The 18,176-nt window shown below is 39.6% G+C and overlaps 1 protein-coding gene across 2 annotated transcripts in view; it reads right to left on the reverse strand.

Annotated features, from left to right (window-relative positions):
• Positions 1 to 2,576: 2,576 nt before the first annotated feature.
• Positions 2,577 to 18,176, reverse strand: part of sec24a (SEC24 homolog A, COPII coat complex component) — a 69,456-nt gene continuing 53,856 nt past the window's right edge. For both annotated transcript variants that reach the window (XM_030153425.1, XM_030153424.1), the window contains 10 exons: positions 14,711 to 14,834; positions 13,861 to 14,019; positions 13,455 to 13,628; positions 13,258 to 13,368; positions 10,353 to 10,528; positions 8,813 to 8,950; positions 8,562 to 8,666; positions 7,207 to 7,299; positions 6,905 to 7,008; positions 2,577 to 4,109 (listed from right to left, as the gene is read on the reverse strand). In XM_030153425.1, the coding sequence (XP_030009285.1) occupies positions 3,995 to 4,109; positions 6,905 to 7,008; positions 7,207 to 7,299; positions 8,562 to 8,666; positions 8,813 to 8,950; positions 10,353 to 10,528; positions 13,258 to 13,368; positions 13,455 to 13,628; positions 13,861 to 14,019; positions 14,711 to 14,834 (1,299 nt within the window). In that variant the 3' untranslated portion in view covers positions 2,577 to 3,994. The remainder of the gene's footprint in view (positions 4,110 to 6,904; positions 7,009 to 7,206; positions 7,300 to 8,561; positions 8,667 to 8,812; positions 8,951 to 10,352; positions 10,529 to 13,257; positions 13,369 to 13,454; positions 13,629 to 13,860; positions 14,020 to 14,710; positions 14,835 to 18,176) is intronic.

Genomic DNA, 18,176 nt, shown 5'->3' on the forward strand with positions numbered 1-18,176 from the left:
TTTGGGCAGTTTGTCCAAGTGGAGTGCACAAATGGGTAGTTGATCTGGGAGTGACAGGCAGCAGAACCAACCCATAAAGATGGAAGACGTTAAACAGCACATTGGCCCTCTGGATGAGAAATTTCAGTACAAAAAAACCAAGATGGAACAGTTGTTTCAAGTTGTTTTGTTGAAGGTGTTTAATAAACACATTAAGTGCATATTTATTCCCTTCTTTCTTGAATCTGTTTGCTCATGCAAAATGAAACACAATTAATATAGATTAAAAATGTATGATATTTAATCGTGATTAATCAAAATTAATCCACAGTAACCCTGTGATTAATCTCATTAAAAATTTTAATCGCTTGACAGCCCTAGTAAACATGCATCCATTCCTCACGTGCAAGCTACAATATATTCAAGACAAAGATGGAAAATCGACTAATAATGAGTTAAATTAATGAAATAAAACGTTTAGAAACAGGTGATGCAACCAGGATGTGACTAGTCACAATTTGGTCTAAAAGCAGCTTCCAGGAAAGGTCTGCTGTGTTAGGGCAACAATAGGCTCCACATTGTAGTGTCTGACAAAGGTTCTCCACAGTAATCCTGAACTCTGGGGTTCTATCAGCTCCAGATGAATGAAAATTCTTGATGGGTGTTGTCTGAGGGGTCAGAAATCAAAGTGTTCAGCTGAAGCTTCAACCCTTGCCCCTTACTCACTGAGATCCTTGGAATCATTTAATTCTGTTCTGCATCGAGGCTGTCCACAATTTAAGGCTTAAGTCCCCTCCTATCTTTCCTGGAGGAACATTATTTTAACCATTTCATATTTTATACATTTCTCTGACATTCATTAATAAATTGATGATTCTTTAAAATACTTCAACAATGCAGGGAGATAACATGGCTTCACATCTGTTCACTTTACTTTTCAACATTGGATACATTTTTAACTGTAAATTTAGAAAAACTGTGTTTACAACTGATGACTTCAGCAAAGCCATGCGAAATACAGAGGTATCAGTAATAAAATGATGGATTCGATTTATATAGCGCTTTTCTATTAACACAAACTTAAAGCATGTACAGTGGATCCATTATTCATTCACTCAGACATTCACACTCTGGTGGTGGTAAACTACATGTTTTTTCTCTCATACAGTCTGTAATTTTTTTTTTTTTTTTTTACACTTCTTTGTATTTCATCAAGTTGAGCTACAAACAAAAATACCAAATACTTGATAACTGTCATATTTTTAACCCTTCAAATGCCACATTTGTAATGTAAACAAACCATATTTTTTTGATGCAAAAAACCTGTTTCAATATGCTACATAAAAATTTTATATCTCATTTTAGGATTTTGGCAGCCTGGCATATGCCAGTGATTAACAGCAACATTGGTTAATATGCATTATTATTTTTTGTGCTGGGTCAAATGTTCTTTAATGTGTCAATGTGCATTTTTTACTCACTCCAGAGAAGAGTGCTAGTGTAGTAATTTTCCATTGATTACAATGTGCTGATTTTAGTGATTGGGTCAAAATTTTGAAAATCATGCAAAAATGAACAACTTTTGAATTCTAACCTAATACAAATTGTAAAAAATAATGTGACCCTTTATAACGTGAAGTGCAAAGTGTGCATAATATGCTCACCCAGAAGCGTCTCAATCAGCTTTTGTTGTTCTTACTGTATCTCAGCTGCAAAAACTTCTCTAACCCTGACTGATGCAGTGAGTAGCTCATCAGTCATGTGATCTGATGAGTCCAGATTGACCCTGTTCCAGAGTGATGAGGTGTATCAGGGTCAGAAGAGAGGTGGATTAAGTGATTACCAAATATGCATAGTGCCTATAGTACAAACCTGTGGGGGCAGTGTTATAATTTGGGGTTAGTTCAGTTGTTCATGTCTGGTTCCATAAAATGAGGTCAGATGAACCTGAATATACTGAATGACCACGCCTGAACATCAGTGGATTTCTTCTTCCCTGACGACACAAACATTTTCCAAGATGACAATACCTGGATTCATCAGGATCAGATTGTGTAAGAGGGGTTCAGGGAGCACAAGACATCATTTTCACAGAGTCCAGACCTGAACCATATTAAGAATCTTAGGATATGATGCAGACTTTACACAGCAGTCCAGCTTTTCATCACCAATGCAAGATCTGGGACAAGAACTAATACAACTTTGGATGGAATATATATGTTGTGACATTGCATAAGCAATGTGTGGCAAAAACAACGCCACAGTGAAAGCTTCTCATGATGAAAGCTAAAAGCGGGTGGATTAAGCAAATCTTTGAATGTGACATTTTGGTCTAGCAGGGTATTGGCACACATATAGTGACCTTATGCTTATTAGTGACCACAGTAGGGGAAAGTGTATCTAAAAATCTAAAATATAGACCATTTGTCTAGAAAATGACATGCGAGGCTGCACGTTAATCTCATGTTCAGTTGTTAAATGTCAGTTGTGTTAAAGCCAAGACAGAAATGTGTCTTTTAATATCATTACTTGAAAAGCCTCGACCCCACACCTTAATAAATATGTAAAACAAAACAAAACAAAAAAAACAGGCTGTGTTCATGTAGAACCTTTTATGAAAGATAGAAAAGTGTATGAAGACCAAAGCAGATCTGTCTGGCACTAAATACATTTTTGCTTTATATTACATACAAACTACATGAAACGAACCAAATATCAGTTAGACTCCTTATTTAATCTTTGTAGCGTTTGCTTTCATTTAATGAAAAAGTTCACCCACCAAAACACAAACTACATTTACAAAGTCCCAAACATTTTATTTTTTCAGTATCATTTTACCTTAATGTTTATACTAAAATCAGCATTTTGTTTTAATCTTTATAGAACACAGTCTTTTCACTATACAGGTATCAATAAGCATGTTTAAAAGATCACAATGGCTTTGTTATGTCTGTGTTAAAGAATGTCCCATTATCCTATTATATTAAAATATTTCATATATAGAGTCTGCCTTTTAACAGACAATTATAATAAAAAGTGAGTTCCCATACAAGGCAATTATAGAATTTAATGTTGGGAGTCTCATAAATTAAACAACTGGGGTGAAAGAGGTGGGGGTAAGAACTAAACAGAACAGAACGGTGACGTCTGAGAAATTACAAATGTCCGAAGAGTGACAAGATGACAAGAGAATGTGAAGGACAGATCAGAAAAAAAAAAAAAACAAAACGACCTTCTTCCACTGTGGCACATTCAAGGCAGCGGTTGACAGTGAGGTCCGTCTGCCTTCAAACACCTTCGTCTACAGATTTTGTTCGACACACAATAGTAATAATAATGACAGAGATTGAAAGAAAAAAAAAAACAAAAACACACACATTCTGTCCTTTAGGTATGATATTAGAGTGTTGTTAGAGCTCAGGTGTTTACAAATAGTCCAGGTGTCACCCACTTTTAACAGTCTTTGAGCGCAGACATACTAATCTCAAGAAACCTAGTCTTTAAGCACACATACATGACTTACTTTAGTATAAACAACTGTGCTTTTTGACAAAAAAAACTCCACACATCTGTTTGCCTGGACTGTATCTGAACGATACCTCTGTTAGACAGCACTGTTCTATGAGAATAAACACTGATTCATTCGATTATTGACATAGATAATCATCATCATCATCATTATCCTGGATTACAGTTCATTTTCTTCCAATGCTTTGCTTCAGCTGAGTAGAAAAGTGCCACATAATCATCAACATTGATTTTTTTTTTCTTTGTTTTTGCTTCTCCCTCCATCCTCGCCTCGTCTGTCACATGGTTCTATTCGAGTGATGTCATTTTTGCTTCAGTTCAGCTCAGATGAGGGTCTTCTCAGAGAGATGGTGGACCACAGCTGGACAAAACAGGATTCTAGATTCTGCCTTTCACCACTTTCAGGCACACACATTCCATATACATATATACGCACACACATACACACATACAGGGATCCTCGAAGTCCAACAGTCCCACTGAAGGTTTATTTGGAGATTTGCTGCTGGAGGTGGAGCAGGAACTCGTAGTACGACAGGGCCGCTTCTGTCCGGTCCTCAATCATGTTCTGCATAAAGCTGGATTTCAGCTGGCTCTCATCCCTGAAAGAACACCACGGAATTTTAAGAGTCTGAATGATCATGTAAAAGTCTGACTGGTCTCTCCTCAATGAAGTCATTAAGGTTAACTCAATTTATTATCCCCATAGGTCCGTTTATTTTACCCAGTACACATAGCACCCAGCAATAGCATTAGCAATTAACACATTGAAAACATTGAAGGCGCTCTGGGACCAACTGCAGGTCATCAGGGCTTTGGGTCAAGGCCACTGACCTGGAGGAAACTTGCACCCAGAAAGAAAAGGCCCTGGCCTGACAGGGAATCAAACACAGAACCTTTTGACTGCGAGGACTAAGTGCTTACCACTATGCCACTGTGCTGCATGCCAGAGTTCCTACATAACTTTTATTTTAAAGAACCAGTAAAATAATCTCTCGGGTCATTCACAACCTTTAAGTTTTTTTATTCATTTATTTTTTGGTATGTCAATACAGATGTGTATGTATGTATGTGTATGTGAAAATGACAAGTGGGGTTAACTCACGAAAGATTCACAAAAGATCCAAGGGATTTGATTTTTCATACAGCCTTACACTGACGGGAAGCTAAAGGATAGACTGTAGAGAAGGGGTTGGGTTAAATAAATTACACTTCCTCCCACTCCTTTTCGAATATGTGAATGAAGTCATATTTTGTTTTCATGTTTTCTTGCAATCTGTTTTATTTCTAGGGACTAAAGTAGGATTATCTTGTTTGTTTTGTTGCATATTCCAAATAAACTGAACTGAACTATGTAGGCCTGTCATAATTATTAGAAAATTGCTTCATAACAATTAACTGGGATAATCCTGATAATCATCTTCATTCTCCTGCATTAAAACATTTGTTGAAAATGACCATAAATACCATGTTATCATTTCTACATCGTTAATCATCATTTGAGTGGTGCTCTTTGAATGACATCTCAATGTGTCTTATTTTGCTTCTGCTATGAGTTTAGTGAAAAACTAACACTGTGGTTATTTGTTTGGACATTTTTTGAGCTTAGAATTGCCTTAGCTTTAAACTATGGATTAATCCATTTCTGTTTCTGGATAAAGTAAAAACGGAATGAATTTTGCTGAGAATTTATCTTATGCTTTTAATATCTGGAAATTATTTTTAAGTCATTCATTCATTATCTGAACCCACTTTATCCTCACTAGGGTCACGGGGGGGGGGGGGCGGGTGTCGCTGGAGCCATTCCCATCTACTTATGGGCGAAGGCTGATTCACAACTCAGAGAATTCTTGTTATTGCTTGCTTTTGAAAGAACAGCTTTACAATTCTAAGGTAAATGTAACTTGAAGATTCAGACACGTATATATCAAAATCCAGAGCGCCTCATATTTGGAAACATAGAAGACAACTCTTCTGTTGATCAGTGTGGTTCTGTGAGGTGTGAAAACTTTAAGCCTACATATTTCTAAAGTTGTCAGATGGAACCTGTTAAATCTAAGGGAGATGAAATTTACTTTATTCAAGCCAAAATGCCATTCTGAAACCTGTGTGCTGCTTGTTTTTTTTTTTTTTTTTTAACTATGTAAAGACAAGACAAGCTTCAGTGCCAAACCTAAAATATGTAAAATCTGTTCACTGGCATTAACTTCTCCACACAGAGGACAAAATGAGCTCCTCCCTTCATTTTAAGTGTCTGATGATACTCCTTTTCCTCAGCTGTACCCAGTCCAGTGGGTAAAGGATAATGTAAAGCGAGCTGGTTATCATTGTGAAATAAACCCCAACCAGTTGATATAAGACTGATGCAAAACAGTCAGAAGAATCTTGACTACCTAATAACCAGCTTCATGTAAATTGTCTTGCATATCATTACACCATTACTTACTAAAGAAAGCAATAATTATGCAGCGAATGAGTTTAAAAAGCATTTTATTGATTTAAAAATTAAGTCCCTAGTCTGAATTCATAATCTAGTCTATAGTTACAGTTTGTTATTCATATTAACAGCCTGTAATACTTAAGTAACAGACCATAGAATACTGCCGGTGACCAGTGTGGCTCGAGTATGCATCAAGTCTGTACAATAAGTGGAGGTACCTTTAAGCTGGTTCGCAAACCACCAGCAAACCCAAAAAGAGGTATTAATAATAGCTAAGCCTCTATCTGATTTCACATTCTTTTTTTTTCTTCTTTTTTTAAAATTTTGAGTTGGTGCTGCAGCTGACCTTTCAAAGGATTGTATGTAATATGCACACAACTGAGGACATAGATCCTCAGAAACACAGACACCATGCTGTATATCACACTAACGGTATGAAATGGCACACTTCCTCTCTTCCAAGTGGGTGCACACAGAAGCGCTGTGAATATCAAATTGTTATTAACTTTCTTTTATCTGATGGATTTAAGTAGTTGAATAATATCATGTTTTTACTGGGACCAAACATTATGATATTTGAATGAACATTTACTTCATGCTGTGCAAGTTTTTACTTCAATGAGATGAGATTTATGTTGCCAGATCTCTCCAGAAGGATTTGTCTGAAAAATGCCATTTTACTCCTGAATGTTCAATGTGTCCTGTGGAAAACCTGTTCCATAGAATCTGCCATGTATCTCCTAAAGGAGTGTAACAGTAGAGAAATACAGGGGGACTGATACAGGAAATCACTGTTTGGTGGGCCCTCCTGTTTTTGAACTGTCCGGACATACTACTTACACACACTTCAGCCTTAAATTTTGGCCATCATATACATCTCTTACAGTCTGTAGTGTGAAATTTCAAGAAAAGTGAGAGGCAGGGGGGACAGAAACGCAGAGTAAATCTGTCACTCACTTAATGATGTGCAGGGTGGGGGAAAACGGCCTCTGATCCCTCAACCAACCAATGAAAGCTCTAGTTCTCTGAGACTCAGCAGTGTCCAGGTCTGGAAGCAGGTACTACAAAAAGAGCAACAGTCAAACTTTCCCATCAGGAAATAAAACAAGATGACCATCAAAGTAGGTGTACTATATGTACAGATGTGATAATTATGCTCTAATTAAAATATCTTGGACAGACATTTGCTGGAGGCAAAGTTAAGAAGGAAGGAAGTGTCTTGGTTAGTGCATGTTAGTGTGTGGTCTGAGGTTTCCTACCAGGTTATCAGGCACGGCAGTGTAGCTGGGAACACCCAGGACTTGTGTGAGGAAGTTGGGGTTGCAGTTCCGTCCAACCCACAGATACATTATCTTTGGGAAGAAAACAGTAAACATTTATATACACGTAAGAAAATGAGCTGGGATACCTCATGACTGAGCTTTAAATTCTTGTGATATAAAACCCTGTAGTCTGTCTAATGCTTAAAACCAACTCCCCCAGTCCACAAAGGACTGGGCAATAAAATGATTATTGTTATCACAAAACTCAAAATTTTTCTACTTTTCTTTAACATTGTACGCTGGATTTCACAATAAATCAAAACAAAGTACTAAATAACATACTCAGAGACTGAAGGGGTGAATTGCACTGTTTTCATCTTACATCTCTTACAAATATTTTAAAACCCAAATAATCATAGGGTTTCTTCAATTTTCACTTACGGACAAACAGCTTAAAAATGTATGTGAAACCATTTTTGACCATGTCACCCAGGCCTACCTTAGCCAAAATGCAAGACCCACCCTAAACCGTTCTTCAAAAAAAAACCAAAAAAAACTCATTGCAACATTTTGCAAATTAAGGCCAATCCCATTCCCTCCTTGGCACCACCACTCATTTAAAAGTGGTGTAGTGGCCCATTAGAACCAAGCAACAAGGACATGGGGTTTAATGGCTCAGAGGATGGAATGCTATACACTGAATGGTTGCTTGTTAATATTATAAACCACTACGATGACAAATCTGTCCAACTCTGAATGATAGAACAGGACATGTACTGACAACAGCCAGGAAACATGTTTACACATCTGTTATTTCAGTGTCGCCCTGCCTGCAGAAACATCCGCCCTGCACTGACAGATCGGTGCACAAGTCCACAAAGTTTGCTGTGGGATGAATTTCCAAGCTTTAAACACAAGATATGGAAATGACTGTACTGTCACGCACAAAATTTAAATCACTAAAAATAATATGAGGGTAAGAAAAAACAATGTCTAAATTTATAGTGATTTATGCTTAGCTCCATGGAGAAAAGATGTTACAACAGATGTTAACATATCTGCAAAAGCATTTGTAAACACATTTACAATTATCAGCTTCTTTCCACGTACTTGTAGCGATGATCTATCACAGCACCATGAAGTTCCATCCATCAACCCATCCATCCTCATCCCATCCATCCATCCATCCATCCATCCATCCATCCATCCATCCATCCATCCATCCATCATAAAGGACTACTAGTTTCTTCATTTAAAAATATTTTGAAGGATTTTTTTGGGTCCATTCCCAAATAAACTGGCCACACTTCTGAGGGCTGATAATTCTAAGAGCAGATCTAAATATTCCATACCATTCCAGTGTCCATGAGGAAGGCTCCTTCCCTGTTGAGCTTCTCCACAGACAGCTGTAGCACACGAGGCTGAGGGATGGTCCGCTCATTGATGTTCAAAGCTCCCTGATTGACAGGAATGAGAAAAAAAAAGACTCAGTTCCAGACAAATTTGACATTTATTAAAGCCTCCCTTTCCTTTATTGCTTCTGAAATATGAACATTTGAGAAACCAACCATGTCCACTGGCATATCAATTTCATCGGCCTCACCTCGTCTGTCAGATCATCAACTCGGTACAGAGCGGGGTGGATCATCAGCATGGCGTAGGCCAACGGCTGGTACTTCAGCTGACACATGGCGAACACTCGGTCATCTAGCCGGGTGCTAGTTCCCGTCCTGAAGGCTTTCTACAAGGTGCACACACACAAAAACACATGAAACATCAATGAAGGCCCAACAGCTTGGTTTACAATTGTAGTTTTTAAGTGTTTTTGTCACAGTTAAAATATAAACAAATCTGACGTAAATTTAAGTGACAATTATTGAAATGATTTAGAAAATTAGCTAAAACAGAAGAGTAAATGTAGGTGAAGATGGAAAAGATGCAGTTCAAGTATATGGAGACAGAAAAGCAGGACTTTTACAGGTTTTGACAACAAATTTACTACTGAACCTACAACTGAAAACCTTTTTATGAAAGAAATTTAAAGCCATAGTGATTATTTTGGGTGATAGCAGATGTTTATTGGTAGCTTTTTTCCTTTCACTCCATCTCTCTCCATGTATTATATGTGTCATCGTTGTCACTAACTTTTTGTTTTCGCTTTTTCATAGTTTGTGGTTTTCCTTCTCCGTCCTCTTTGTTCCTATTCCTTACACCAAGTATATCTGGTTGTAGAGCTGTTTACTCCTGATGTTTGGTTCTGGACTCCATCCTGTTCAGTGTTTTCCTTTGTCATCAAGTGTCTGTGCTATTCGTTGCTCTTTTCTCTCTCCTGTTCCCACTCACACCAGCCAGTCGAGGCTGCCCACTCAAAGCCCAGTTCTGTCTGTGGTTTATTCTGCTGTATAAGAAGCTTTTCCCTCCCATTGTGCCTGTGGGCTCACTTCTGGAGGATTTGTTGGGCTTCCTCTCTATATAAACTTTCTAAGGCATTGATCTGTATTGGTGGTATAAAAATTAAACTGAATTGAATTTTTCAGTGACTTCTTCCAACTTCCAACAAAATTTCCAAATTTGAGTGCTGTTCTCAACCTAGTCCTTTGCTGAACTTTCTTCAAAGTAATATTAACAGAAACGCTAGAAATTTTAACTTTGTAGCCCTAAAGCATAGAAATTTTGATAACAGAAGATGTATTTATTTGATCACATGGTTTTGTTTGCAGATTTGCAAACCAAAAATACAAATACTTTTAATAGAGAAGTTGTATTTAAGAGAAAAATTCAGATAGGATACTTTCATTTAATACTTACAAGAACTTTTACAAAATCCTTTTTATTCAAATTTCAGATTTCTGGATCAACTACCTTTTTCCATATTGAAGTATTACAACTAAATATTAAAATAAGTAATAGTATGTGGTCCTGGTAGGTTAGTCTACATTTTGGTATTTAAGAATAAGAGGTTTGTTTAAAGTAGATGGGCTTCTCTCATTTCAACATGAACAAAGTCAGATGGATAAATGACATTAGTTTCAATGGCAGTGCTTGCAAATTGAAACTCAGCGTCAAATGAAAACACTTTACTGAAGTGAATCACAAAGAACTGTCTACAACTAAAGCAATTATTTTGTGACTGAAAAGCTGACCTGTTTAAGCAGGGCGAGGATATAGAGGGGGAAGAGTCTGAGGCAGGCGGGAGCCAGAAGGCCAGGCTGCTGGATGGTCAGCACTGACTGCCGGTATGAAGCCAGTGAGTCGATGGCAGCGTTGGTCATTGCATCTCTGGCATCACTGAGGCTGGCTGTCACTGAGCGGTCAACAGCTGAGGAAAAGGAAAAGACAAGTCTCAAGAGAGGACTTAAAGAACAGAAAAATCCTAATTATATAATGTAATATTATCTCACTTTTGTAAGTAACAATCGTGAGTGTGTTCAATGGCTGTGTGTGTTTGTGAGAGTTTTCTGGGTAGCCCTTGTTCTTCAAAATGAATCAATAAATGATTATTGATCCTCTTGGTTGATTCCTGTTGCATAAATTCCACATACACTGAATGCTACTTTAAAAAAAAAATCTGCAACAATTCAACACTGATTGCATCTTAATAGTAAGGCCTTGCAACAACAGAAGCACAGATCTGTGTCAAATAGAGCTGCACTGGCTAATCAACTATCAAATTAACTAACAACCATGTATAATGGTTTCATTGGTTGGCTTTTAACTTGGACTCCAGCTGTGAGTATTTCCTGATCCCCTTCCTCCTCTATGACAGTAAAGTGAATATTTTTGGGTTGCAGATCAAGCAAGAGATTTGAGGATGTTATCACAGGCTTTGGTAAACACTGACTGACATTTTGATATCTCATAGACCAAAAACTTATCAATTAATTGAGAGCATAATAAAATAATAGACTAGTGTCAAATCATTATATTATGGGATACTTACCTACCACCTTAAAAAAATATGACAAGATAATAATGTGGTTTAGAACAATTATACATTCTGTTCTCTCCAGTGGCGCAGAAGGGTCCCCTGGGGCCCCAAGCAGTACACACACACACATATATATATAGATAGATATATAGATATATAGATAGATAGATAGATAGATAGATAGATAGATAGATAGATAGATAGATAGATATGTGTGTGTGTATGTATATATAGATATGTGTGTGTGTATGTATATATAGATATGTGTGTATGTATATATATATATATATATATATATATATATATATATATATATATATATATATATATATATATATATATATATATATACACACACACACAACCTGCATGCATTATCTTACTCTAACAGAGACAGACAGGTGAGGGAGGGGCAATTTGGACTCACGGGGCCCCTTCAGAGAATTTGAGACAGCTAGTTTTTACTGCAACTTCTCACTCCCGCTGTGTAGTGAACGTATTCTTTAGACTGTTTGTGTCAAGTCTGTTGGTCCTTTGGGGGCCCCTGCATGCTTAGGGGCCCCAAGCAGCTGCCTGTCTTGCCTTACGGCAAGCTGCACCACTGGTTCTCTCCTCCAGATGAGGCTTGTTATGAACTGAACTGAATGTCAGTATGTCTTCTACGTATTTCAAGGACAAGAGAAAAAGGCAGCGTCGAGGTGGAGGTGGATGTAAGATGAGCCTGACAGATCTAAATGCTCAGTGTATGCTGGTTGCTCGGCAACCACAGCTGTCGCCACTCATCACCATCTGTCACTGCTCATAACAGAGAAGTGGATAAAACCCAGCTATGATTTAGCTCTCGGCTAATTCAAAGACTTTTTAATGTAACAATGATGATCAATTTCAGAGTAATGGTTTTATCAGTTTGTAAGTTGATCCAACTTCAACGCACACACACATAAAACTTGACAAATACTCACACTGAAAACATTCATCTAACATCTCATCTAGAAAAGTTTAGAAAACTGTGATTGACACATGTCAAAACTTAACACAAAATATTCCATTCTCAATTTCTACATTTGACTACATGTGAGGCCCACACAGTAGGGTTGTCTGAATGTGGGTCAGGACAAACTGTTCATGACACAGAACCTTTTATGGGTCATGTGACTTTAAAAGGAAACATTGGAAAATGAGACAATAATTCAAGTGTTTTTATCTTAAATGCAAATAGTCTTAAATGACATTTAATTATTATGACCAACACTGGTTTAACTGACATCACGGGTTTCAAAAACACCTTTCCTCATATAACTAGAGATGTACAAAGTGCTGTTTTCTTGGCTGATTCTGACCTGCTGATTCAGATATGGGCCAATTCTGATTTTCTTTCTGTTAAAGTACTCTGACTGACAGTACAGCCAGGTATTTTTGTGAAAATTCAACTGAATGTTCAACTTGGATATTTTCTCGCAAACTGCACCAGGACCTTCTTAGACTTTAACACAAACAAATCTCTAAACTAAGTCCACCAGGTCACTTAAAAAGGTTTATGTTGACTAAAATCCTATGTATCCCATGTTATTGTTATGTTCTATGAATGCTGGTGGAGGTGTGTGGGCTGAGGAAGATCATAACATAATTTAGCAGATCCATTACAAAACAGCAGAACAATCAGCTTTCTTTCTTTGTGGCTTGTCTGAATTTGTGAACTTGAGCTCCAAGTTTCCTCCTGGTAACATGTTATTGCTACATAAACACCATAGTGGGAGCAGATGGACAATTACACGGTGCCATTTAGTGGAGTTTAGCAGCCTGGCATCATTACAGCAGAGATGCGTGACATTAATTTCACTTGGCAAGTCACCAATAATCTTTCTTTTTGGTTCTTTACATGTCCTAACTCTCAGTGAAGAATTTCCACGGTGATAACATGTTTGTGTGTAGATGTAACATCACTGTCTGCAATGTGCTCAACTGTATAACTCATATGTGTAAAGAGCCAGACATAAGTGAAACTGATCAGCTGAAAACTGAGCTGTTCGCCTGCCAATCAATTGTTGCATCTTGTCATTATTTGCTTTTCCAGTTTGGAATTTCAAGCTTGTGTGTCTGAAACCCTCAGCAGGACCTACCCATGCATGCCAGCAGCCCAGTGATGGCTTGAACATCAGCTCCAGCGAAGATGTCTGACAGAGAATTAACCACAGGGAGACACAAAGTATGGACTCGGATCCTCCGTTCTCCTGTAATAAAGAGTGAGGGAACATTTTTCAGTGGAACAATTATTTTAAAGTAACCCTATATTTGCTCTCTGTAAGTTTGTATTTACCTTTGCTGGAGGTGTAAAGCAGAGCAGCCTGGAAAGAGACAACCTGCATGTCATCCAGGTTTTCCTCGATGGACATCTGAACAGCAAAGCCAGCATCCGGATTCACATTGGGAAGAGACAACAGATCTGTGGAGCGCACGAAGAAGTTCCCATGGAACGTGTGGATGGACAAACCTGCAGAGACAGCAAAGTTAAGGAAATCAATCTAGAGGGACTGAAGCAAAGTGCAAACAAAAATAAAGTGAAATCTTTGCAACATCTTTTGTAAAGTGTTCCAGAATAATGGAGTACATATTAGATATAAAAAAAAAATTAAAATGACATTTTATTACAAGTCTCTCTGACAGAACATACTAGACCACGTTACAAAATCTGAAGGCTACAGTCAGCTCATGTGCCAACTAACCTTTGGTGCAGCGTATTCTCATGACGGCTTCAAAGCCAATCTTCCTGGTTAAATATCTCTTCAGATCTTTCTGGAATCGTTCCACCTGGGCAGGGTTGTGCTGGTGGTGATAGGAGGGGTAGTAGTAAACACTTCCTGCCGAGTATCTAGATATACAGCCTGAGACAGTGAACAAACAAGGGGACAGATGAGACAGCCAGGTAATCAGGTTACACCAACAGAAACACATTCCCATCCATCCCCCACTTTCCCCCTGTTCGGGTGTCCGGTCAAAAAAAAAAAAAATCATACCTTATTTGTCTGAGTTTCTAATTTACAAAGAGAATGTTTTGACATGCTCTACTGTACAATTACCCCTTTTTCTTTTTTTTTCTTTTTTTTTTTTAAGCATAATTTCAAAACACAACTCTGGTTAACAAAAATTGAAGAAGGCTCCCTCTAAAAACCTCTGTAATGTGATCTCAATAAAGATGAGTCCTCACAATTTTGGCTCCCTTGTTTCAAATAACAGACTGAAATGTGCTTTTCATTTCAGTTGCTCGTTAAAAAGGAGTTTATATACTCACAACTTGAGTTGCTTTTTAGTCAAAATCATGCAATTTTATGACAGGTAAAAATACTTCAGGTGTTCCGGTATTCTGCTGAATTTGATCAGTCTACCCACCTTTGGAAGATGAGCTACAAATTTCCTTTGGGACACTGTCCATAACTACAAATTTACCCAAAAAAACTGACAGTCATAATGTTAGGTCTAAAAAATGTACGGTAGCCTAACCAGAGCACGAAAAATCTGCAGTAAGCGCCACTATCTCATTTTCTCTTTCCCATACAATTGAGGGTAAGGCCTCACCAAGCGATGCCAGGTCACAGTACTGAGCACTGAGCAGGAACAGGTCTACAGCCACCTGCTGGCCTGAGCAGTCCAGAGCCAGCTTCTTATAGAAATCTGTTGCAGGAGATAAGTGCTGGATGTCCTAAAGAAAAAGACACAAGCACAATAATTCGACCAAATTGTCATGTTCCTAGTAGGGATGTCATGATACCAAAAATTCAGTAGTCCATGCCGATACCACGAAAACCACACAATTCTCGATACCAAAGTTTTACCATGGTAAAAAAAAACCAAAAAAAAAAAACCAAGAAATTAAACTTAAACTTTAAAATTAAACTTAAACAACAAATACCTTATAGGTGCGGGAGCCTTTGGTCACCAATTTTTCATCAAATCTGTAAAACCTCAGTCATAGCCTAAGTATCACAAATCCATAAGTCTTTCTGTGATTACTCACCTGAATCTCTTCCCTCACGGTGAACAATGTCGAAGTGCCATCCACCATAAACAAACCATGCATTTACAAACAGAGCCGGGAGGTAACTCTGGCATCTTTGGAATTTTGTTGTGATGTGCACTGTGGGAAGCGAAGGTTTGCGCTGCTGCATGGCAGCGGCAGTGCAACCATATGATATTATATGACTGAGGTTTTACAGATTTGATGAAAAATTGGTGACGAAAGTCTCCCGCACATTCAAGTATTTGCATAGAAATAAATATTGCTATTGCCTCTAACTCTCATCTTTCTGCACTGTCAGTCACACTTTTTAGTGCTTTGAATGCGCAGGCGTGATTGGCTGAGTTGTATCACATGGGATGTCTCTACATGCATGCAATTGGTCTGTGTGTTTCCCCATCTACTCTCCCATAAGCTGCACCGGTTAAAATACAAGCGCTCCACCACCGGCTGTAGGTCCAGGTCCATATGGGATGGCTTCTGGGTCCGGACCCGGACTGCGGTCCGCCTGTTAGTGACTGCTGGTATAGTTTCTTGTTGTCAACATATTGCATCGGCAGTGGCCCGAATGGGCAAGACTGTAAAAACTGCGTCGGGCCATTGGATCAGTGCCAATGTCGAGCCCTGATGATATTGTATGTCAAATTTTTAATGCTGAATAACAGAACTCACCTTGAATTCTCTAAAGAGATCTGAGTGCCTGTCTCGAAGGTGCTTTGCTAGGTTCGTGGTATTTCTCCCCCTTTGTTTGAATTCCGTGGTGGCAGCATTTACACAGTGGCTCATGCGTGTCAATTGGGTTTCCACCTTTCAGAAATGAAAATAAAGGATGCCCACCACAGCTCCTCGGGGCAGATGGCTCCTGGCTGTTCCAAAGCCGAGGCTTAAACTGAAAGGTGACCGGGCCTTTTCCATCAGGGCCTCTCGACTTTGGAACGGCCTGTTCGAGGAGATAAGGCTTGTGGAATCAGTGACATCTTTGAAATCACTTCTTAAAACACATTTTTATAGACTTGCTTTTGATGTGATGTCTGTCCCTTTGTAATTTTAATTTTTAAATTTTATCCTGTTTGATTATTAATTTATATTCTCATACATGTATTTTATCTCATTTCTTCATTTTTGCATTAATTTGACAGCCTCATGTTACATGATCCCTGCCCTCTTTACTCTGATCCACTTAATTTATTCGAAGGGTCATGTTTTTGCATTTGCTGTACACATCTCTCTTATTGTGTTGCTTCTGTTTTAGTGTTTTTACTTGGATCTTTTATCCTGCTGTTGTGCCCTCTGCTTTGTCTGTCAAAGCACTTTGTAAACTTTGTTTTTAAAGGTGCTATATAAATAAAGCTGTAATTATACTATTATTATTACTATCACCCCAGGAGTGGTAATTTTTAAACAGTGAAACCACACTAATATTCATTCATTCAATTCAATTCAACTTTATTTGTATAGCCCAATATCACAACAAGGTTATCTCAAAGGGCTTTACAGAGGCAGTTGGAGTAAACAACAGTCAAATAAACAGCAAGAAAATGAGTAGTGTCCAGGGCATCCCCCGTCCTTAGACCCTCCTTCTCGGCAAGGAAAAACTCAAAACCCAGTGGGAAAAGGGAGAAACCTCGGGGAGAACCACAGTGAAGGAGAGATCCACTCCCATGGACGGACAGGCTATAGATGCACCAGGACTGATGGACGTCCATTTGCAGATGTAGTTCTAGTCTGAAGGATGCAGTAGGGTGGGCACATGGGGCACATTCATTCATTATCTTCCGCTTTATCCGGGGCCGGGTCGTGGGGGTAACAGTCTAAGCAGGGAAGCCTAGACTTCCCTCTCCCTAGACACCTCCAGCTCTTCCGGGGGGACCCCGAGGCGTTCCCAGGCCAGCCGAGAGACATAGTCTCTCCAACGTATCCTGGGTGTTCCCCGAGGTCTCCTCCCGGTGGGACATGCCCGGAACACCTCCCTAGGGAGGCGTCCAGGAGGCATCCGAAAGAGATTCCCCAGCCACCTCAGCTGGCCCCTCTCGACGCGGAGGAGCAGCGGCTCTACTCCGAGCTCCTCCCTGGTGACTGAGCTCCTCATCCTATCCCTAAGGGTGCACCCAGCCACCCTGCGGAGGAAACTCATTTCGACCGCTTGGAATCCGGGATCTTGTCCTTTCGGTCATGAACCAAAGCTCATGACCATAGGTGAGGGTAGGATAGGATTGACCTGTAAATCGAGAGCTTCGCCTCTCGGCTCAGCTCCTTCTTCACCACGACAGACCGGTACAGCGACTGCATCACTGCAGACGCTGCACCGATCCATCTGTCAATCTCACGCTCCATCCTTCCCTCACTCGTGAACAAGACCCCGAGATACTTAAACTCCTCCACTTGGGGCAAAGAGTCCCCACCGACCTGGAGAGGGCAAACCACCTTTTTCCGGTCGAGAACCATGGCCTCAGATTTGGAGGTGCTGATCCTCATCCCACTCGCTTCACACTCGGCTGCAAACCGCCCCAGGGCACGCTGAAGGTCCAGGTTCGATGAGGCCAACAGGACAAAGTCATCTGCGAAAATCAGAGACGAAATTCTGTGGTCCCCAAACCGGCCCCTAGCTGCGCCTAGAAATTCTGTCCATAAAAATTATGAACAGAACCGGTGACAAAGGGCAGCCCTGCCAGAGTCCAGCATGCACCTGGAAGAGGTCTGACTTACTGCCGGCAATGCGAACCAGGCTCCTGCTTCGGTCATACAAGGACCGGACTGCCCTTAGCAAAGGACCCCATACTCCCGAAGCACCCCCCACAGGATACCACGAGGGACACGGTTGAACACCTTCTCCAGATCCACAAAACACATGTGGACTGGTTGGGCGAACTCCCATGAACCCTCGAGCACCCGATGGAGAGTATAGAGCTGGTCCAGTGTTCCGCGACCGGGATGAAAACCGCATTGTTCCTCCTGGATCCGAGGTTCGACTATCGGTCAGATCCTCCTCTCCAGTACCCTGGAATAGACTTTCCCCGGGAGGTTGAG

This window comes from Sphaeramia orbicularis, chromosome 14, assembly GCF_902148855.1.
Source record: "Sphaeramia orbicularis chromosome 14, fSphaOr1.1, whole genome shotgun sequence".
In the NCBI taxonomy this organism is placed as follows: Eukaryota; Metazoa; Chordata; class Actinopteri; order Kurtiformes; family Apogonidae; genus Sphaeramia; species Sphaeramia orbicularis.